Raw genomic sequence first — 20,029 nt, 5'->3', positions numbered from 1 at the left:
ATGCTAATAAAGCTGTTGAACTGAAAACAAAGTCATGTTTCTAATGAAAAAACAGACATTATGTAATAGAACACAGAGGCATTCTGCACAATTGATACTTAACTTTAGTAACATTTTGAACTCAGGACTCTGAATTGTGATGGAGTATGTTTTCACTAGTACTTTGTGGTATTCGTTATGTTGAGGATCTGAGTACTTTTCCACCACTACAGGAATATGGATTTTTTGAGTTTGATACCTGGATAAAAGTCAGCGGTTTTTTTTGGTCTGCTGGTTCGGTTATTTAAAAACAAAATGTTTTCACCTGCCACAATTACCCTACTCTCCGTTTAGTGGAATATTGATTCATGATAGCACTTAGCAAATGTACTAGCTTTGACGTTTTCCTCAGCATCCTTAATCTTCCTTTGTAGGTGTAATATGGTGGTTGCCATGGAGATAGTAAGCGCTGTGGGAAAGTCTCTGAAGAAGAAAAGATAATAGCCCAACAACACAAACAAGATAAAACTCCCTTTAATATGCAATGATCATTTTCAAGTAACTTTTTTTTCAAATGTCTGTTGGTAACAAAACAATACTGTATACAAACACAAAATTGCTACATTAATGTAAACAAGATATAAAAATGATCCTTATGGTAATAAAACAAGTATTTGCTGCAGAATTCCCCTTTTTATGTGAGTTCTTTTTCTTAGACCAACCTCCACCAAGCTCACGGTTCAAATTTCAAAAACAATATGGCAACGTAACATCCAAACACCAATGTTTTTTTTTCAGGTTTTGTTATTTTCGTCATAACACTCAGATGCTATGTTCAGTGGTTTGATGTTTCAACTTACTGGTGGAGACTCATGTACACATCAGCCATGCATTTTTGATATTGCATTAATTGACTTAATACACCATTATATATGAATGTGTTTATCTCCTGTTGTCAGCAGTCATTTGAGTTACTTTGTTGTTACTGAGAGAGAAGCCTCATGGCGACGGTCAAAAGAGTTTGTCATGCAATCTGACCATTCAGCTCTGTGCAAGTTCTTTACATCTGTGTGTGTGTGTTTGTGTGTGTCTAAAAGAAATCATAAGAACAACAACAACAACAACATTAAATCAAAGAAACTGTACTAACGGACTGTGTTACTGAACTGCTGAAGCTGACACACTCGTTCAAGGCATTAGTGAGACAGTTTCCGTGCTGGCGTGAGGAGTAACGAGGAGCAGACATTTTTAGAAAAGAACAGGGAGATTATCGGGAAGCTGTTCCGAATTCAGCGAGCGGTTTCACGAGTTTTCCTTGCAGAGGACGAGGGAGGTGTGTGTGACAATGTAACAGGCTCAGTGCATCCTTTCCTTCCAGACTGCTGCTGGCTGTGGGAGGATGCTGGTAGTTTTTTTTCCTGTTATGGGGCGTAGAGAGGCAGAGGGGAGAAGGATCCTACACTGAGGTGAAGGAGAAGGGAAATAGTGCGTGGCGTTTGACAGATCTATGACAGGAAGTGACTGGCTGGACTGGGAGATGAGTCTATGATAAGATGTTGGACATGAACTCGTAGAATCGCTTGGAGTACTGCTCCGGGTTCACCGTCGAGATCTCTGCCCCTGCCTGACAGACAGAGATAAATAAGGCAGAAAATCAAATGGATGGAGCAATACTAAATCAAAAAATAATAGTATGGATGCTGGGTGGGGGTTCTATGAGGTTATATATTTATACTCTTTTCCATACCAAACTTCATTGAGAAAAATAGTCATTCTAACTCGAAGAAGGCAGGAGTTGCTGTTCTACAGCTGCGGTTTGAGTTATTGTGGGGCCGATAACACATTCTTTCTGCAGCGATGGACTAAACAACTCTCTTTTGCGTTGAAGTAAAAATGTGTGTTTTTGGCAATGTGGTCTGGTGGCATTACAGAGAGCATAGATAGCGACTTTAGTTCCACGTTAGAAAGAAATGTCTGACAGCAAAGTGAAGTGATGAAAATATACTGAACATAACATTCACTAAAATGTATTTTTTATAGATAGAATATGTGTGTTGCTTCACATGTCCACAGTGGTAATTAGCTTCTGTGCTAGGTGTCTGCCATCCACTGTATTCACTGCTAGCATAAGCTCATACAGCCCCACTAACCAAACATCCAAACTATCCCTTTAATACATTTCATTAGCGTGTGGCATGGAGAACATTTCCATGGGCCTTGTGACATGATAATACAAATATTAAATAATACAACTTGATTATTTTTTATTAATTTGGTTATTTTTGCCTCACATTTCAGTCAATCACATGCTCCCAGTCTATTTGAGCAAGCTCAGCAAAGCATCAATTATATTAAGGTTATTCTAAATCAGGGGTGGGGAACCTCCGGCCCCCGGGCCGTATACGGCCCGCGAGACCATTTGGTACGGCCCTCGAGGTAATATATAAACACACGCAAAAAATTAAAGAAATCTAGACAGCAAACAAATTAAACAAGCGAGTGCCTGTTTTTCCTGGCCAAGGTCAGGGTCCTTGAACACAACACGAGCCTAACGTGTCATCACGTGGTATATGTCTCGTCTGGGGTGCAGTTATGACGGAGAGCACCGGAACGTCGCTCCGGCACTTCCAAAAACTGCAGTAGTACCCATACGGAGCTGTAGACATGCCGCAGTTTTTGCGTGGCTGTGTCTTTAGTTGAAAGCCCAGTGGCGATCTGCTCATCTGTCATACTGATCATACAGTCAATAACTTTGTTGTTATTAGCATCTGGTTAGCTAGCTATGCTAACGAATATAAGAAGCTTTTTCTACAACCATGAGGTAAAGGCACATCTTTATATGATCATTATAGTTATAAAAAAATAAGAGAATAAAGTAAACAGGTATAAAATACTATATGACAGTAAAAAAAAGTTGTTATTAATAAACAATAATACAGTTAAAAGGGGAGTGATTTGTAAAATATCCATAAAGAAAAATAAAATCTGCTTACAGTTCCGTTTTATATGGGTGTTGAGAGGTATCCATAGATCTCCTAATGTTGCTCTCAAAGTGCACCAGATTGTTGCTTTTAACTTCAACATTTAAAAAAAAAATCTTTTCAGACCCCCCTAGAGGAGGTTAGCCCCCCCCACACTTAAATCATGTTCACATGGATAGAACACTAAATACATTTGCACACATGTTGTGTCCAATATCTTTCTGTTTTGGTGGTCATGCCACAACCGTGCACGTGCATGCATGCGCGAGTCATGGTAAGATATCTGGATTTAGAGGTTGCTTTTTCTTTGCACAGCATGAAAGAAAGGTGAAATGAATGGGATGTGATTTTAGTGTTTTTAAGCAGAGGTCAATCATTTGTACGGCCCTCGGAGGATGTTGGAAACATGTAAATGGCCCTTGAGAGGGAAAAGGTTCCCCACCCCTGTTCTAAATTAACCAACGAGCTCCTGCTGCTGTAGATAACTACAATTAGGTACAATACATTAGGTAGCTTCCTCTTTTAATAAGCTTAACAATGATAACCTCACTCCCAAGCTAACTAACTAAGCTAGCTAGGAGGTGAGCTGGGATGTATTACTCAGCATTAAAGTGAGTAGCTAGTGTTAGCATTAGCGGCTAGCTGAAGTTAACCCTTACTTCTGTAGCATTATGCTTTTAAAGATGTCCTTTAGAGAAACTAACCACTGGGTTAACGGTCTCTGTTTGGTTGCTGTAGCTACCTGTATGTAGCTCACATGCTAACTGGGAGCACATGTGATTGGCTAAAAGTTCATTAAAAGTGAATTAATGAAATAAAAACACATACTTATGAAAACATATATATACATTAATACTCGAATTAAACACTTTTATTATGTAATAAAATAGAAAAGAATGATGAAAACATTTAAAAATATTTCAGTTATAATAATGATTTCAAAAGTTATTCTAATTGATACTTTGTTACTTGTTTGAACATAACATTTAAATGAAGTAATCACAATGTCCTATTGATTTGTTTGAATTTTATAACAACATTTTGGGGAGCAACTGAAGTCGCATGTGAATGGCTACAAGTTGTTGCATCAGTCTGGTGAAAACGTATAATGTAATTAAAAGTGAAAAAAAACCAGACTATACATAAAACAGAATTATGGTAATACTGTATTATTGAATTGAGTGATAATAATGATTAAATACAGATACAATTACTCAAAACTTAATTTCCATACTGCTGGATGATGACAGAGTCTCTGTACTCACCCCGTGTTTCACAGTTTTGGCAGCATGTGCAGCTTTTTTCTTAGCGTCATAGTGCGTGAGGATGTCGATAATAGCCATGAAGTATACTTCCTTCTTCACAGCACCTACAACAACACATCACAGGGTTTTACTCTCACCTGAGAATAACAAAAGCCCAAGCTTTATTTCACACATTTTCTAACACTATTGTATGAGGACCACAGCTTCATCTGTTAATCTGCTCGATAGACAGACTGGAGTTATTCTTCCTACTTCTATCATTGTTTCTTCCTTCTTAACGAGATAAATGTCAAACATGATCCTCACAGTCGTGGCTCTTGATTGCGTAAACGTCCACAGAGGGGTCGAACTCCCCGGGGCCAAAGAACCCCCCGCAGTTCAGAGGGTTCCCGGGGCTGTCGGGGGGCGTCCCGAAGGAGCCGGTGAGCACGCCTCCGCCCATCCCGTCGTTCTCGTACTCCTCTTCCTCCCCCACGCCCTCCACGTCCATCTCCTCCTGCTCGGCCCGGTCCACGTCATGGATCCCCACCAGGAGACTGTAGTCCATGATCTTTAGGGTGGCCAGGAACTGAGACACACACACACGCACACGGAAAACACTCCATGTAATGCCTCGTTTACACATCTGCCCTCCGTGGTCATACAGGTCTGAATTATTTTTTGGGGACATATCATGCTTATCTTGAGGTTCATATCAGTATGTAGTGTCTCTACTGGGACATGTCTCCAGGCTTTAATGTTCAAAAGCTCTTTATTGTTCTCATACTGCCTGTGCTGCAGCACCTCTTTTCACCCTCTGTCTGAAACCAGAGCCCAGTCTGCTCTGATTGGTTAGCTGGCCCGCTCAGTTGTGATTGGTCAACCGCTTACAAATGTGTCGGAAATGTCCCGCCCCTTAACCGTGCAAAAGCGTGTGTGGGAGAGAAACTCTGGGATTTAGCCTTTGCAGATCATTCACACGCACAGAAAGCTATACATTAGAACACACTACAGGAGAGGGAAACTCCAAAATAGCAGAATACATTAGGGCTGAACCGAATAGTTTGAAGCTCAATTCAAAAATGTACTTTCTTGCACGTCTATTCAATTTGTTCAAAGCCTGTTTCTTTATAAAACTTTGGCTACACTTATTGTAAGTTCTTTGTTTAATATGACATATTGTTTCACTCTTTTTCACTGGAGCTCAGGCGGTGATGTTAGTGGTTTTACCTGTTCACTTTTTCTTGGCATTGATGTTGGGGAGAGATATTTCCCATGACGGCACTCACACTTAAATGCAATCATTTATAATAGGTTTCTGCTACAATTGTATTTGTATTTTATTCAGTGTTTCTTTTTTTGGACTGCCTACAGCTGCTTTAATCATATGAATTCTATCATACTATACATCATCGAATATAGGAATAGTAGATAGGATTACTTAAAATATAGTCCCTTATATGTCATCTTTTTTCCCTTTAGACCCTTGTGGTTTATTCTTAAAAACCCTTACCCTTACCCACCCCCCATTTTACCTCTGCTGGTCTATGGCCTTGTAGAGGGTAACGGTCCCCTCTGCTGGTCTATGGCCTTGTAGAGGGTAACGGTCCCCTCTGCTGGTCTATGGCCTTGTAGAGGGTAACGGTCCCCTCTGCTGGTCTATGGCCTTGTAGAGGGTAACGGTCCCCTCTGCTGGTCTATGGCCTTGTAGAGGGTAACGGTCCCCTCTGCTGGTCTATGGCCTTGTAGAGGGTAACGGTCCCCTCTGCTGGTCTATGGCCTTGTAGAGGGTAACGGTCCCCTCTGCTGGTCTATGGCCTTGTAGAGGGTAACGGTCCCCTCTGCTGGTCTATGGCCTTGTAGAGGGTAACGGTCCCCTCTGCTGGTCTATGGCCTTGTAGAGGGTAACGGTCCCCTCTGCTGGTCTATGGCCTTGTAGAGGGTAACGGTCCCCTCTGCTGGTCTATGGCCTTGTAGAGGGTAACGGTCCCCTCTGCTGGTCTATGGCCTTGTAGAGGGTAACGGTCCCCTCTGCTGGTCTATGGCCTTGTAGAGGGTAACGGTCCCCTCTGCTGGTCTATGGCCTTGTAGAGGGTAACGGTCCCCTCTGCTGGTCTATGGCCTTGTAGAGGGTAACGGGGTACAGAGTGGCTTAGATAAGCGGGGAGTGCATCTGACGAAGAGATAGGTTGTTGTGCTCCCTCTCTCTGTTTCTTATCCTATATCTAATAGAACTGCTCGGGTCTTGATAGATTGAGTGGGGAAGTTCATGAGATCTTTCTAGAGGGTCATCAAGAATAACTTTGATCCAATGACCTTTCCCCTCTCTGTCTGTGTCTGTGTATTCTCTTGTTCCGATGAACCCAGACAAATCTTTGTTCTTGTTTTGTATCTATATCTACGCCGGGACCCGGAGTCGAGGCTGATCCTCTTGCTGTAGTCCTGTGTCTTGGATCCTCTATCCTGAGTTCTGGATTAAGTCGTGGACTTCGGGTCGTGGCTGAACCTGTCTCTGCGGTCCTGCCTTGGGTCTCGTCATGCTGCTTCCCTGATGGCTTCCACAGGATTGTAGCTGACATCCTCGTGGATTCATCTTCTCATTACAGACACATGCATTTCAGACACATTCGGTCTATATGCTGTAAAATGTATTATCTCTTGGATTTACACACGGCATCTATTGCACGTCTGTCCGTCCTGGGAGAGGGATCCTCCTCTGCTGCTCTCCCTGAGGTTTCTCCCATGTTCCCTTTAAACTGGGGTTTCTCTGGAAGTGTTTCCTTGTACGATGTGAGGGTCTAAGGACAGAGGGTCTAAGGACAGAGGATCTAAGGACAGAGGGTGTCGTTTTTCTCATACTGATATTCTGAACAATCAGTGCCGTTGTATTTGCTGTAAAGTGTCTCTACTGTAGGCTATTTTTATTATATGTACAGCACTTTGGCGCCACCAAAAATCGTTTATAAATGTGCTATAGAAATAAAACTTGATTTGATACTATTTTACAGATGACAGCGGTGGCTGCTTAGGATTTTTTCCTACAAGTTTGATACTAACATTTCCAAAAACTCCAGAGTAGGGCGATGAAGTTGAAATGTCAACATTTATTGAAAAAAGAGAGATGTAATAATTTCCAAACTCACATTTTTTTTATTTAACCAAATATTTTGGTTAGCTGGATGTGTAAAATGTGTTAGCCACGCAAACTTATAAAAAGGTGATAATATATCAATGTTGTGTTTGTCGCTTTTTTAGCCCCAAGTGCTTAAATAAATAATTCATCCGGCTTTAAAGTGTGAAACCTCATAGGTCTGCACACTCCATTTAAAATGTGATCAAAACCACAATATGGGTTAATGCATTATTTGAACAGGAGGAGGTGCAATTTTTCCTAAAGGCAAAATATGTTTTATATTGTTATTATTCTGAATGTAATGCTGCATGGATGGCCAAAATATGTTCCTATGGATTTAATAATATATCTTTGTTTAGTACAGAAAATCACACAATGATCATTTTCAATGTATCCTCAATGATAAAGGGAATAATAATGCAACGTGATCAATCCCTTCAATATTGTATCAAATAATCACAAGTACTTATTTCTTCCAAATTGTCAAACCCAATATAGTCAGCTTTTTTTCAACAGAGCTTTTAAACAGAACTATGTATAACTGCAGTATGATTTCACTGAAATAAAAAGAATCCCACTGAACAAAAGCATCTTTTTTGTATCCTTACTAGATGGTAGTAAGTTTTCGTTAATTATTTAAAGACACCTAAAATGAGTCCAGTTAGTACAGTATTAGATTCAAGTCTAAACGAGCAACAGTCTCATCAGAGTAAAAGTAAAGAAGAATATCGATCCCAGCTTAAGGTATGTGATCCTTTTCAATACTTGGTTATACTGTAATAAAAGTATTGAGTCCTAATGTGTTCAAGCAATTCAGAGATGCTAAAGTGTAAACTGTCAATCAGATTCTGAGCTGCTGTGAAGCGCATCAGTTCTACAGCAGACTAGGTCAAACACTTGTGTGATGTTTCTTACCTCCACGTCCCGTTTTAGCTTCTCCAAAAAGTACTTCTTGTTGTCGTCTCCTATCTGCAGCTTCTGGCCTTCATTCAGGAAGTCGTTGTCTTTGAAAGTGGGGAGTTCTTTAGCCTGGAGAGAGGGGAGGTGTTTGGGTATTAAACAGTAGCAGTACAGAGGATGACGAGAGGTCCCAGAGTACTTTGTTGACACACTTGTACTACAGTATACTCAAGTATTTCAATTGGATACTAAATATACATTGAGTCGACTACACTTGAGTTAAATAATGTACTTTTTCTCCTCTACATATACAGTGCATCCGTAAAGTATTCATACCCCTTCACTTTTTCCACATTGTTATTTTACAGCCATATTTCAAAATGGATTCAATTCATTTGTTTTCTCAACATTCGAGACACAATACCATAATGACAAAGTGAAAACGTTTTAAAATCATTTTTGAAATGAATAAAAAATAAAACACTCAAATATTACATGTACATAAGTATTCATACCCTTTACTCAATACTTTGTTGAAGCACCTTTGGCAGCAATTACAGCCTCAAGTCTTCTTGAGTATGATGGCACACCTGTCTTTGGGCAGTTTCTCCCATCATTCTTTGCAGATCGTCTCAAGCTCCATCAGCTTGGATGGCGAGCGTCGGTGCACGGCCATTTTCAGATCTCTCAAGAGATGTTCAATCGGGATCACGTCTGGGCTCTGGCTGGGCCATTCGAGGACATTCACAGACTTGTCCCAAAGCCACTCCTGTGTTGTCGTGGCGGTGTGCTTAGGGTCGTTGTCCTGTTGAAAGGTGAACCTTCGCCCCAGTCTGAGGTCCAGAGCGCTCTGGAGCAGGTTTTCATCAAGGATCTCTCTGTACATTGCTGCATTCATCTTTCCCTTGATCCTGACTAGTCTCCAAGTTCCTGCCACTGAACAACATCCCCACAGCATGAAGCTGCCACCACCATGCTTCACTGTAGGGATGGTGTTGGCCAGGTGATGAGCGGTGCCTGGGTTCCTACAGACATGATGCGTGGCATTCAGGCCAAAGAGATCCTTTTTGGTTTCATCAAACCAGACAATTTGGTTTCTCATGGTCTGAGAGTCCTCTAGGAGCTCCATGGGGGTTTTCATGTGCCTTTTGCTGAGGAGTGGCTTCCTTCTGGACACTCGACCATAAAAGGCCTGATTGGTGGAGAGCTGCACAGATGGTTGTCCTTCTGGAAGGTTCTCCCATCTCCACAGAGGAACACTGGCGCTCTGTCAGAGTGACCATCAGGTTCTTGGTCACCTCTCTGACTAATTCCCCGGCCACACGAGGACGAAAACGGTCGTTTGCGTTACTGTTTAGTGTCATATAGACCGTTCGGCCACACGAGGACGACTGAATACGGCACTAAACGACTGTGGAAACGATAACGGGTCCCAAGGTGGATAGAACGGCATACGCAACGGCTCCGTGTGTACTCCCTATACGATCATTTTCTGATAGTGATGAGGCAATAGCCCCGCCTCTCCCCACCTCTGCTGCTCACCCCCGCGTCAAAGTAAACTGCACCCTGAATTCAGATTATTTATCTTTCTCTCGATATGGACATACACGCGAGTGAAGTCTAATCTGACAGGACGGAGACACCTCTCAAACTAGCCTACCTACTAGTTATAAATATGTTTATTTTTACTGTCGGCCGGGTCACAGATTACTGGATCAGCTGCTGCATGAGACAGACACTGGCGCTGTCCGAAGAGAGGGAGGAAAAAGAGAGGCTCCATGTATTTTATTATTATAATATATAGAGTCGTTATTCATTTGTTTTAAAGCTCAATAAATAACAAAGAAGAACTTTGACCGGCACTTTTATAATTTTGTCGGAAGATTGAAACTTTAATACACGCTGACTGGCGAAAAACTCTGCCCGGTTCCCTCGGCCCCCACCGCGGAGAATAAACAGAAGGGCAACCATGACCACCATGCTTCTTCGCTGCTTTTGTGGAGGAAGTTACAGCGCCACGTACAGGCTCCTGCATAGTACTGCAGCTTCTCCAGCGGTTGGAGCTAAACGGAGCGGTCTCGTGTGGACAGACACTATCCGGTGAATATTGCGTGTGGACAGAAGCTTTTTTGCGATTGCGTTTGCGTTAATCCTATGCGTTTAGCCGTTTTCGTCCTCATGTGGCCGGGGCATAAGGCCCTTCTCCCCCATTGCTCAGTTTGGTTTGGGCAGCCCGCTCTAGGAAGAGCCCTGGTGGTTTCAAACATCTTCCATTTTCAAATGATGAAGACCACTGTGCTCGTTGGGACCTTCAATGCTGCAGACATGTCTCTGTACCCTTCCCCAGATCTGTGCCTTGATACAATCCTGTCTCTGAGGTCTACAGACAATTCCCTGGACCTCATGACTTGGTTTGTGCTCTGATGTGCACTATCAACCGTGGGACCTCATATAGACCGGGGTGTTCCTTTCTAAGTCATGTCCAATCTATTTAATTGACCACAAGCTGGACTCCAGTCAAGTTATAGAAGCATCTCAAGGATGATCAGTGGAAACGGGATGCACCTGAGCTCAATTGTCAGTGTCAAAGCAAAGGGTGTGAATACTTATGTACATGTGATATTTCATTTGATTATTTTTAACACGTTTGCAAAATATTCTTTAAAAATGTTTTCACTTTGTCATTATGTGAAATATTGAGAAACAAAATGAATTGAATCCATTTCGAAATAAGGCTGTAACATAACAAAATGTGAAAAAAGTCAAGGGGTATGAAGCCTTTCCGGATGCACTGTATTTAACACTCATTGTAGCTATAGCTACTTTTTCATGTATGAAAGCATGTGATGTGGTGCACGAGTGTCATCTCTAATAAACACAGTATTTCAAAAAGGTAACTAAAATTGACTCCACATTTACAAACTCCAACATAAAAAAATATGATATGTATAGTTTAGTGATGATTACAACATATTCAATAATACTTTAAAAAAGAGCCATTGTGCATACCGAGTACTTTTGACAGAAAATACTTCTGTACGTGACACTTTCAACTCAGGACTTACTCACAAGTGAGTATTTTAATACCATATTAATTCTACTTAAGTAAAGGATCTAAGTACTTCTTCCTCCACTGAGTAGTACACACTGATCATATGAGGCCAGTGCAAAAGCTACTACTAGAATCCATCTGCATACTGAAACATGCTTCATTTAGCTGTCATTTGGCAGGTTTGCCTCTCTGCTAAGGGCGTTTATTTTTGTCCCATCAGCTGCCGTCACTGCACAGAAATAAAACGTACCTTCTCCTTGTCGCTCGCTTCCCTTGAGACCGTAGAACCCTGAAAAATGAGGGAAAATAAGAATGAAAATAGAATAAATTCAAAGCAGCTAAAGATAGATCAAAGGCATAGTTAGCATATTACACACAGCGGCTCTCTCACTGTCAATATTTAAAAGGTAAGGTGGTTTTTTTCTCCAGAGGATACCGGAGAGGAGGCTTAGGTTGCGGTCGGATAGTTTAAAAATCAGCTCCTAAGTTCTAACCCTATCTCCTATTCCTTGACCTCTGAGTGAAACGTCATAGGGTTAAGGGATAGTGGATAGGAGAATTCAAAAGGACTTAGGAGAAGAGACTGCGGTACTTTAGAGAATCCGACTGCACTTTCACTATCTGACGTGTTTATGATGCGCCAGCGGACGTCCTGAATGTGCGTCTGCTGCTGTGGGGAAACTATGGAAACCACAGTTTTCTATACAGCGGACTACAACATGGATGTTCAATAAGAACGAGGGACTGATGTAAACTCATCTGGAGACTCTGCACCGTGCTCTGATGCTGCTGCTTTGCTTTATGAACGTGGACAACAGAGAAACATATTCTTCATGACCAAAGTTGGAATTGAAATAAAAAAGGAAAGTGAAACTTCTGCTCGTCACCCTCTCCCTCCGGTCCACATTAATATCAATGATCCCAATACGTATGATTGTATGAACTAAAGATCTTAAAATCAATACAGATGTATTTATTATAAACGTTAGTCCTTAACATCTATCAGTGTGTACATCACCATTCAAACATCTTTTAAAAGTTGAACAAACCCCACACAGCTCAGTAAAGACTGAAATGTTGACTTTATTTGATCATTTCAGTGAAAACTAACGTTCATATTTCTCTTTGTGATTATAATACTGATGAACGTTCAGAACAAAGCACTTTGGCAACTTGCCACCTATGTTTTAAAATGCTTAATAAGCACCGTAACTTTCATGATATAATTTCTCCGTCATAATAGTTTGTTTCCGTGAACGGCCGACTGTTGAGTGACGGCAAATGCTGCAGCTGCAAGGCATTGTGGGGCAGCATTTTCTCCTCTCCTGTCGGTTAGGGAGGTCCAGTGGTTCCTAAGCTAAAGGAGGTTATAAAGGAAGTTTGAAACCTCCTTTCCTATCATTCTCATCATTCTAGAGAATTCGAACGGCACTTATCATGGCTGCCACTGAGGGACTTCCGGGGCATTTCACTCCGTTAGGAAGGTTCCTAAGCTAAATGGACTATTCCACTGCAGCCTTAGGTTTGAAGGAGCTTTTTAACCCGTTAAGCCCCAAGCCTGTTTTTCAGGCCTCAGGCTCGAAAATGACATTCCCAGAACAAATGACTATCTTCCCTTCTAAAAAGGGTTAAATTAATAATCTTTTTTCTCAAAGTAATGATACACCTGTGAGCTGGATGTAGAAAAGTCAGAATCAATATAGATGTTTTTATTTTAAAGTAAATTCAGATTGAACATAGTAAACACATTTTAAATGATAATGTCTGTCGAAAAGAAACATTGTTTATAGTGAAAACCACCGGGATGGTAGACTAAAAGCTTTAGGAATCCAAACTATAACATATAATAAGTACCATGTATCAAGAATGATGCAAAACAAGTGAAATTTGACCTTTTTGAGAGGTTTAGAAGAAAAAAAAAACACTTCCATACCAGCATTTTCCATATCTCTGGCCCCCCTCGGTCGATTTTGATGATTGACACCTCTTTTTAACCGTTAGAGCCAATAGAATCGAGAGGGAAGTTCCTAAAAATCCATCTAAACATTACCCATTGGTGAATGAGTGATGCACAACCAGAATGCGCAGCCAGAATGCCCAAAACCGGAAGCTGTCATACACTCTTGTAGCTATCATAGCAGCTAATATGAAATCTCCGTTATTGACGTTATATGAAGATGGATTATCAGTAATCATTTCAAAGTGACACAGACACATTGGATTAACCTATGGATTAACCTTCAGCAGCGTTTTTATCGTTGTAATGCCATTGCACACAACTTTTGATCAGAAAACAGCAACGGTAAGACTTACTTTCCGTTTTGGTCCCGTAAAAATACGTTGTGTGTTGTCTGGGTTTGCTTCCCCTGCCGTGAGTTTTGGTCGCTCAGTGATGATACTAATACTTCTAGAATCTGTGGAATCTGATATCTTGTTTGTGCAGATCCTTAAGTAAGTAATAAAGTATTTCTACCGTTAGTTCTGTGCTAAGTGTGTTAGCATTTTTTCGCTCAGGGCTAATTCAGAGGCTTGTTATTACCCTTGTGTTTCGTTTAGCTAAAAATGGTTAATATTGTCTGATAGCCGAGTTTCTTCCCATTAAGTGGGTATGACACATTCATAGTTTATCAAATGTTAAGAAGCCCTCAGACGCTGTTTCTTGCAAGATGTTGTGTTTTTCCCCCGGTACCGGGAGCATGGGGCTTAACTGGTCAAGGGAGAGTGAAGTCCTGGTACTGGTGAAGAACTGAGAGGTAACAAACACCTAATTAATGAGCTAGATTTACATTATTTTGCAAACTTTTGAATTAAGGATGCGACTGGCAATAAATCTGGTCAATTGAAAAAAAATAATCTGAAAAGAGCGTATATCAGGCCGTTTAGATTTGTATTGTGATAGGATTCGATCTGTAGCTGGAAACTGCTTTACTGAAACACCTGTCAGTCATGTTGGAGGGACAGCAGGTGTTCTGATATATATATTTAAGTTTTAATTAAATAAAAGACAGAAAAAGGTGTGATGGAAACTTCTGAAGCAATGGAGACAGGACTCGGAGAGACACGAGGAGAGCTGGAACTTTGATGGCAAACACTGACGGTTTATTTGGAGCTTCGGCCGGAGAATTCATAAGACGTGTCGTGTGCCAGGAGGTGACACAGAGGATGCCAAACCAATTCAAGAACTCTTCTGTAGTTCGAGGTTTTAACTAGTTCGGAGTGTAATAATCAACATTCTTCATCAGTGAGACTAAACAATTATGGACCCTGAATCTAACTAGAGCTCTCGTCCATAGGAAAGAATGTGCGCCAGGGAACCTACGTCCCTGAACAGTGAACTACCTCATGGCAGTGTTTTAGTCAAGTCACCAATTCACGAGTCCATGTCACTCTCGAGTCACCACTCTTCGAGTCCGAGTCCAAGTCCGAGTCACCAAGGGAGAGTCGTAGTCGAGTCCGAGTCCAAGTCACCCAAGGAGTGTCCGAGTCCAAGTCCGAGTCACCAAGGGAGAGTCGTAGTCGAGTCCAAGTCCAAGTCCGAGTCACCCAAGGAGTGTCCGAGTCGAGTCCGAGTCATCATTACCTGTGTTCGAGTCCAAGTCCGAGTCACCTAAGAAGAGTCCAAGTCAAGTCTGAGTCACAAGTCTTCATGTATTAACCTTCGTGGATCTATGTGTTGAAATGTAGCTGCTCCTCTACATTGCTTTTATCCTGTCATGTTATACTAATCTGTCTATTGAACTGCTGTGAAGCGAGTTTGGCTACAATTCTTGTAATAGGTGCTTTACAAATATAAAGCTTATTACCAATATTAATATTATTATATATAAATAAACTATATTTAAAAAGGAGTTAGCTTTTAGAGAAGTGATTATATTTGTATGCCAATATTTTCCTATGGTAAAGTTTTCGTTTTTCACTTTTATTTTGATAGCAATAAGATCAGGACTCTTATTTTGAAGGAACTTTTACCAGTGAAATCGGTTTACTGATAAAGATTTAGCCCCAGAAAGCACATGGCTACTCATTCTGCATGTTAAGTAGCCATGTGCTTTCGTGTTATCGGCTGAATCTTTATTTATTGATTAGATCACGTTACTCTGATGATGGGGTTCAAGACAGCCTATATGTCTGAACTCGATCCTTAGAGTAATGTGTTACGGAGCCTTCTCTTCAATATTGTTTCCACATAACGAGCATTTTGCGCTGCTCTTTTCCAATGTGGAAGCAGAATGTGTGAAAGCATACAGCACAATGCGGGGTGTGTCTGTAGACATCTTTAGACTTGAATAGCGGGGCCTAGTACTTGAACTCGGCTCGCAGGTGCACACGCAAGGATAGAGGACATCAGACTCCAGAGAAAATTTGCTCGAGTCCAAGTCGGAGCGTCAATGTACGAGTCCAGTCCGAGTTATCGTGGGGGAAAAAAATTCACGAGTCCAAGTCAGCCGATGCAATAATTCACGAGTCCAAGTCATCGTGCTCGAGAATTCACGAGTCTAAGTCCGAGTCGCGTGTCCCGAAAATCGGCACTCGAGTCCGACTCCAGGACTCGAGTACTCCATCTCTGCCTCATGGTGGCTTGTGCTCTGTCATAGACTGGCAACAACAATGCGCCAAAGCTGCCCCTCCTTAAGAGAGATCGCAGCAATACCCAAGGCCGTAGACCTATGCCACGGGAAAGGAGACGGTGAGAGGAGAAAACGGTGAATTGTGTCAAAGGTTGAATACCTAAGCAAATTATTCCATAACGAAAGTGGAATCAGCTAATATTTGGAATTCCGCTTAAGTTGCACATTCCAGCCAACCATCTTTATTTATTTATTTTTGTCATAAATGTTCTTAATTTGTATTTATGTCATTCTGTTTGGTTTGTTCATTGATTGTTATTCATTTTCCTACTTTCTCCTTGAAGAACAAACCTCATGCATCGCTTCAAATAAATCCATAATGTAACTACATATTGTTGATCCGACATTCATCAAATCATAAATATGTGATAGAGCTCTGTGCTAATAGTGTTCAGTAGCTCTGTGTGTGTGTGTGTGTGTGTGTGTGTGTGTGTGTGTGTGTGTGTGTGTGTGTGTGTGTGTGTGTGTGTGTGTGTGTGTGTGTGTGTGTGTGTGTGTGTGTGTGTGTGTGTGTGTGTGTGTGTGTGTGTTCTACCTTAAGGTCGTATTTACGGTGTACGGTGAGGCGGTGGCTGAAAACATTCCGGGTCACCACCATGTAGGTCTCCACCCCGTCCACCGTCAGCCGGTACATGCCCAGGAACTGAGGGAGCAGCGTGTTGCCATGACACTCCACGATAAACTGCACACAATCAGGGGAGGGGGGCAGAGAGTGGAGCGGAAAGTGTGGGAGTGAGGAATATGAAACCTGATTAAAACTGGACACTGCTCTTCAGTCATATTCAACACTGTTGCATCATTTACGTGGATTTGTGACTTTCTTTCCTGTGTTCCTGCAATAACAATACATATATTCAACCACATCACAGACACTTTGTGGTGAGAGGGGCTGCTACCTGGTGATATTTCTTTAGGATGTTGTGCATCTCGGCGATGTCCTCACTGGACACGGTCTTGATGACAAAGCGGTGGTCGTAGCTGGACAGGAAGCGGTTGCCGAAGCGACCCTGGGAGTCGCTGTTGAGCGGGGCGCTCCTCGTCAAAGAGTTCTGCCAAAAAAAAGACATCTAGTTATATATAACTCTCCAAGAACTCTTTTTTTTACACTTTTTTATTGAAATAGAACAGGTGAGGACTGGGACAATAAAGCATACAAATAACAAATGCAATTACATTTTACAATGCATAAAAGAGAGCTCAACCAAAAGAGACATTGTTAAGATCCAAAACATTTATAACAATCAGAATTTCCCTCAATATGGATCTACATTTTACTTTTTAATTCAGAGACTAAAAGTTATTTTTCTCCACTCAGCGTTGATTACGGCAGAATTTTGTCAGTTTCTATACTTTCCATAATTATCCTCAAAAAGAATCTATGGCTTCTAATGAGACCTTTAGGGATATTTCCAGGGTACACAAATGTAACAGATCAATCAGATTTCAGGTTTGGGATCTCTGAGATGAAATGATCCATCAGAGTTGGTCCGTGGGAGACTTGCCTGGTAGTCCTGGTCGTCGATGCAGAACCTCTCCCTCAGGTTCCTGAACACCATGGGACAGTACTCTTTGAACTTAAAGCGACTAGGCAGGTTTTCTCTGAAGGGGAAGAGACACACAGTCAGAACACCAAACACTCAGGGATTCATTACTGGAACTGAGGAGGAGTGATGATTGACAAACATTTGCTTGCTGAGTGTTGGATTTATTTCTCCTATTCTGTGGATCCTGCATAGACAGTAATACCAATCAGACATGTGTAGCTTTAAGAGATGCTTCTGGTGTGCAGGATGCAAGCACTTAAAGTGCATCAAATATCAAAACACCTCTTTTGAATTCAGTATAGCAAACAAAACATGTTTCCTGTGTGAGCACACATGTTTCCAATCACTCAAAAGCAAACATACATTTTATTGAATGAACATTTGCTGTTAATTGTGACTTTTTTTTTTTTAGAGTCATCCTCTATTCCTATTGGCAGTCATCATATAGAGTGTATTTGTGCAGGTAGAGCAATAGAAAGAGACATGTGATTGCAAACTAGTGAACAACATCCCCGACCAAAAACATATATCACTACAAACTGTGACAAAATGTAATACACAGATACATTTCAATTGCAGCAAAACATTTCAAATTAAATGTGCATTGTTAGACGTCTAATACTAACAAGAAAAACCTTCCCAGATATCCCCAAATAAGACCCCACTCTCTCAAATTGTTTATTTATTCATTTACTTTACTTATGTAAATGTATGTTCTTATATTTTGTGCTGCACTGCTGTAATCTGACACTGTCAACCACATCCTCTTCGTCATTTCTGTCAATCTGTGTTTGAAATATTAGCAAAGATAATAACTAAAAACAAATGTTGCATTGTAATTGTTGCGTGGTTTGTGTCTGGCTAGTAGCACTCAGATGTTCTCAAAGCAACACAATACTTTTGGCTCAGAGTGGTTCAACCCCCCTGCAGCAGTCAGCTTCTTTGGGCATACTGACCCTATATCGCTCCTGTAGACATGTCTATGGTATACGAGTGTATGTCTATGGTATAAGAGTGTATGTCTATGGTATAAGAGTGTATGTCTATGTCATAAGAGTGTATGTCTATGGTATAATAGTGTATGTCTATGTCATAATGTCTATGGTATAATAGTGTATGTCTATGTCATAATGTCTATGGTATAAGAGTGTATGTCTATGGTATAATAGTGTATGTCTATGTCATAATGTCTATGGTATAAGAGTGTATGTCTATGGTATAAGAGTGTATGTCTATGGTATAATAGTGTATGTCTATGTCATAATGTCTATGGTATAAGAGTGTATGTCTATGTCATAAGAGTGTATGTCTATGGTATAATAGTGTATGTCTATGGTATAAGAGTGTATGTCTATGGTATAAGAGTGTATGTCTATGTCATAAGAGTGTATGTCTATGGTATAAGAGTGTATGTCTATGGTATAAGAGTGTATGTCTATGGTATAAGAGTGTATGTCTATGTCATAATGTCTATGGTATAAGAGTGTATGTCTATGGTATAAGAGTGTATGTCTATGTCATAAGAGTGTATGTCTATGGTATAAGAGTGTATGTCTATGTCATAAGAGTGTATGTCTATGGTATAAGAGTGTATGTCTATGGTATAAGAGTGTATGTCTATGTCATAAGAGTGTATGTCTATGTCATAAGAGTGTATGTTAACCGCTTTGGATTAAAGCGTCAGCGAGATGACATGTTATGCGAGATAGTGTAAAAAGACCAAACCACATGAGGCTAAACTGTAGGTGCATCACTCAAACTGGCTACAAGATTATCAGATTCTCATGAGCTTGCACTAGTTTTATAGTTTTTTTGTTTTGTTTTATGTCTTGTATATATTTATATTGCATTGTTTAGGAACCTGGAAACCAAGTTTTTCATACACAACTATACTGTAGATGTATCTACTTCACCAAGTTGTCTTTGTGTCATATCACATTGCTTATTTAGCAGCATGCTTATTACACAGGTGTGTCTTGGGCAGGTCACAGCTCTGAAATGATCTCATGCTATTCTCAGCCTGACAAGCTTAAGGAAAACACCACCCTGCTCCAGTCCTGCACTGACACTAGCCATGAGGATTATCAGTAGTGCAAAGATGGTTGTGTCACAATCTGCAGGGTGACATTTATTCTGAATCGAGCGTATAACAGGCCGTTCAGAGCTAGCCTAGATTTGTATTGTGATAGGATTCAATCTGTAGCTGGAAACTGCTTTCCTGAAACATCTGTCAGTCATGTTGGAGTGACAGCAGGTGTTCTGAACCCTGGGGGGGGGGGGGGTTGACCCTTTCTGTTTGCAGGTGGATTACAGATTGTGCCTCTACCGAATAGTGCTAACAGTTCATAAGCTGTGATGTACCTACTTGTTAAATAGGTGGTTGTCCACTTTGATCTTACTGTAGGCTTTAAAGTCATCTGGCATCAGCATTACTGGTACAGGCACGTTACTTAACTCGTTAATCTGAGGGAGAGAAGAGAAAAACAGAGAGAGATCAGACAGGAGCGTGAAGCTGACACACACAGCACAGGCTCTATAAGTATTTGCAGAATATATGAAAACAATCAA

General features: G+C 41.0%; 1 protein-coding gene across 2 annotated transcripts in view; it reads right to left on the bottom strand.

Annotated features, from left to right (window-relative positions):
• Nucleotides 1-497: 497 nt before the first annotated feature.
• Nucleotides 498-20,029, bottom strand: part of LOC117455764 (phosphatidylinositol 5-phosphate 4-kinase type-2 beta) — a 34,122-nt gene continuing 14,590 nt past the window's right edge. For both annotated transcript variants that reach the window (XM_034095330.2, XM_034095321.1), the window contains exons 2-10: nucleotides 19,827-19,924; nucleotides 17,420-17,516; nucleotides 16,814-16,966; nucleotides 16,453-16,599; nucleotides 11,540-11,578; nucleotides 8,253-8,366; nucleotides 4,532-4,793; nucleotides 4,226-4,329; nucleotides 498-1,603 (exon numbers count right to left, since the gene is read on the bottom strand). In XM_034095330.2, coding sequence (XP_033951221.1) covers nucleotides 1,523-1,603; nucleotides 4,226-4,329; nucleotides 4,532-4,793; nucleotides 8,253-8,366; nucleotides 11,540-11,578; nucleotides 16,453-16,599; nucleotides 16,814-16,966; nucleotides 17,420-17,516; nucleotides 19,827-19,891 — 1,062 coding nt within the window. In that variant the 5' untranslated portion in view covers nucleotides 19,892-19,924 and the 3' untranslated portion in view covers nucleotides 498-1,522. The remainder of the gene's footprint in view (nucleotides 1,604-4,225; nucleotides 4,330-4,531; nucleotides 4,794-8,252; nucleotides 8,367-11,539; nucleotides 11,579-16,452; nucleotides 16,600-16,813; nucleotides 16,967-17,419; nucleotides 17,517-19,826; nucleotides 19,925-20,029) is intronic.

Source organism: Pseudochaenichthys georgianus, chromosome 1 (genome assembly GCF_902827115.2).
Source record: "Pseudochaenichthys georgianus chromosome 1, fPseGeo1.2, whole genome shotgun sequence".
In the NCBI taxonomy this organism is placed as follows: domain Eukaryota; kingdom Metazoa; phylum Chordata; class Actinopteri; order Perciformes; family Channichthyidae; genus Pseudochaenichthys; species Pseudochaenichthys georgianus.
This window is presented reverse-complemented; position numbering and strand designations above follow the sequence as displayed.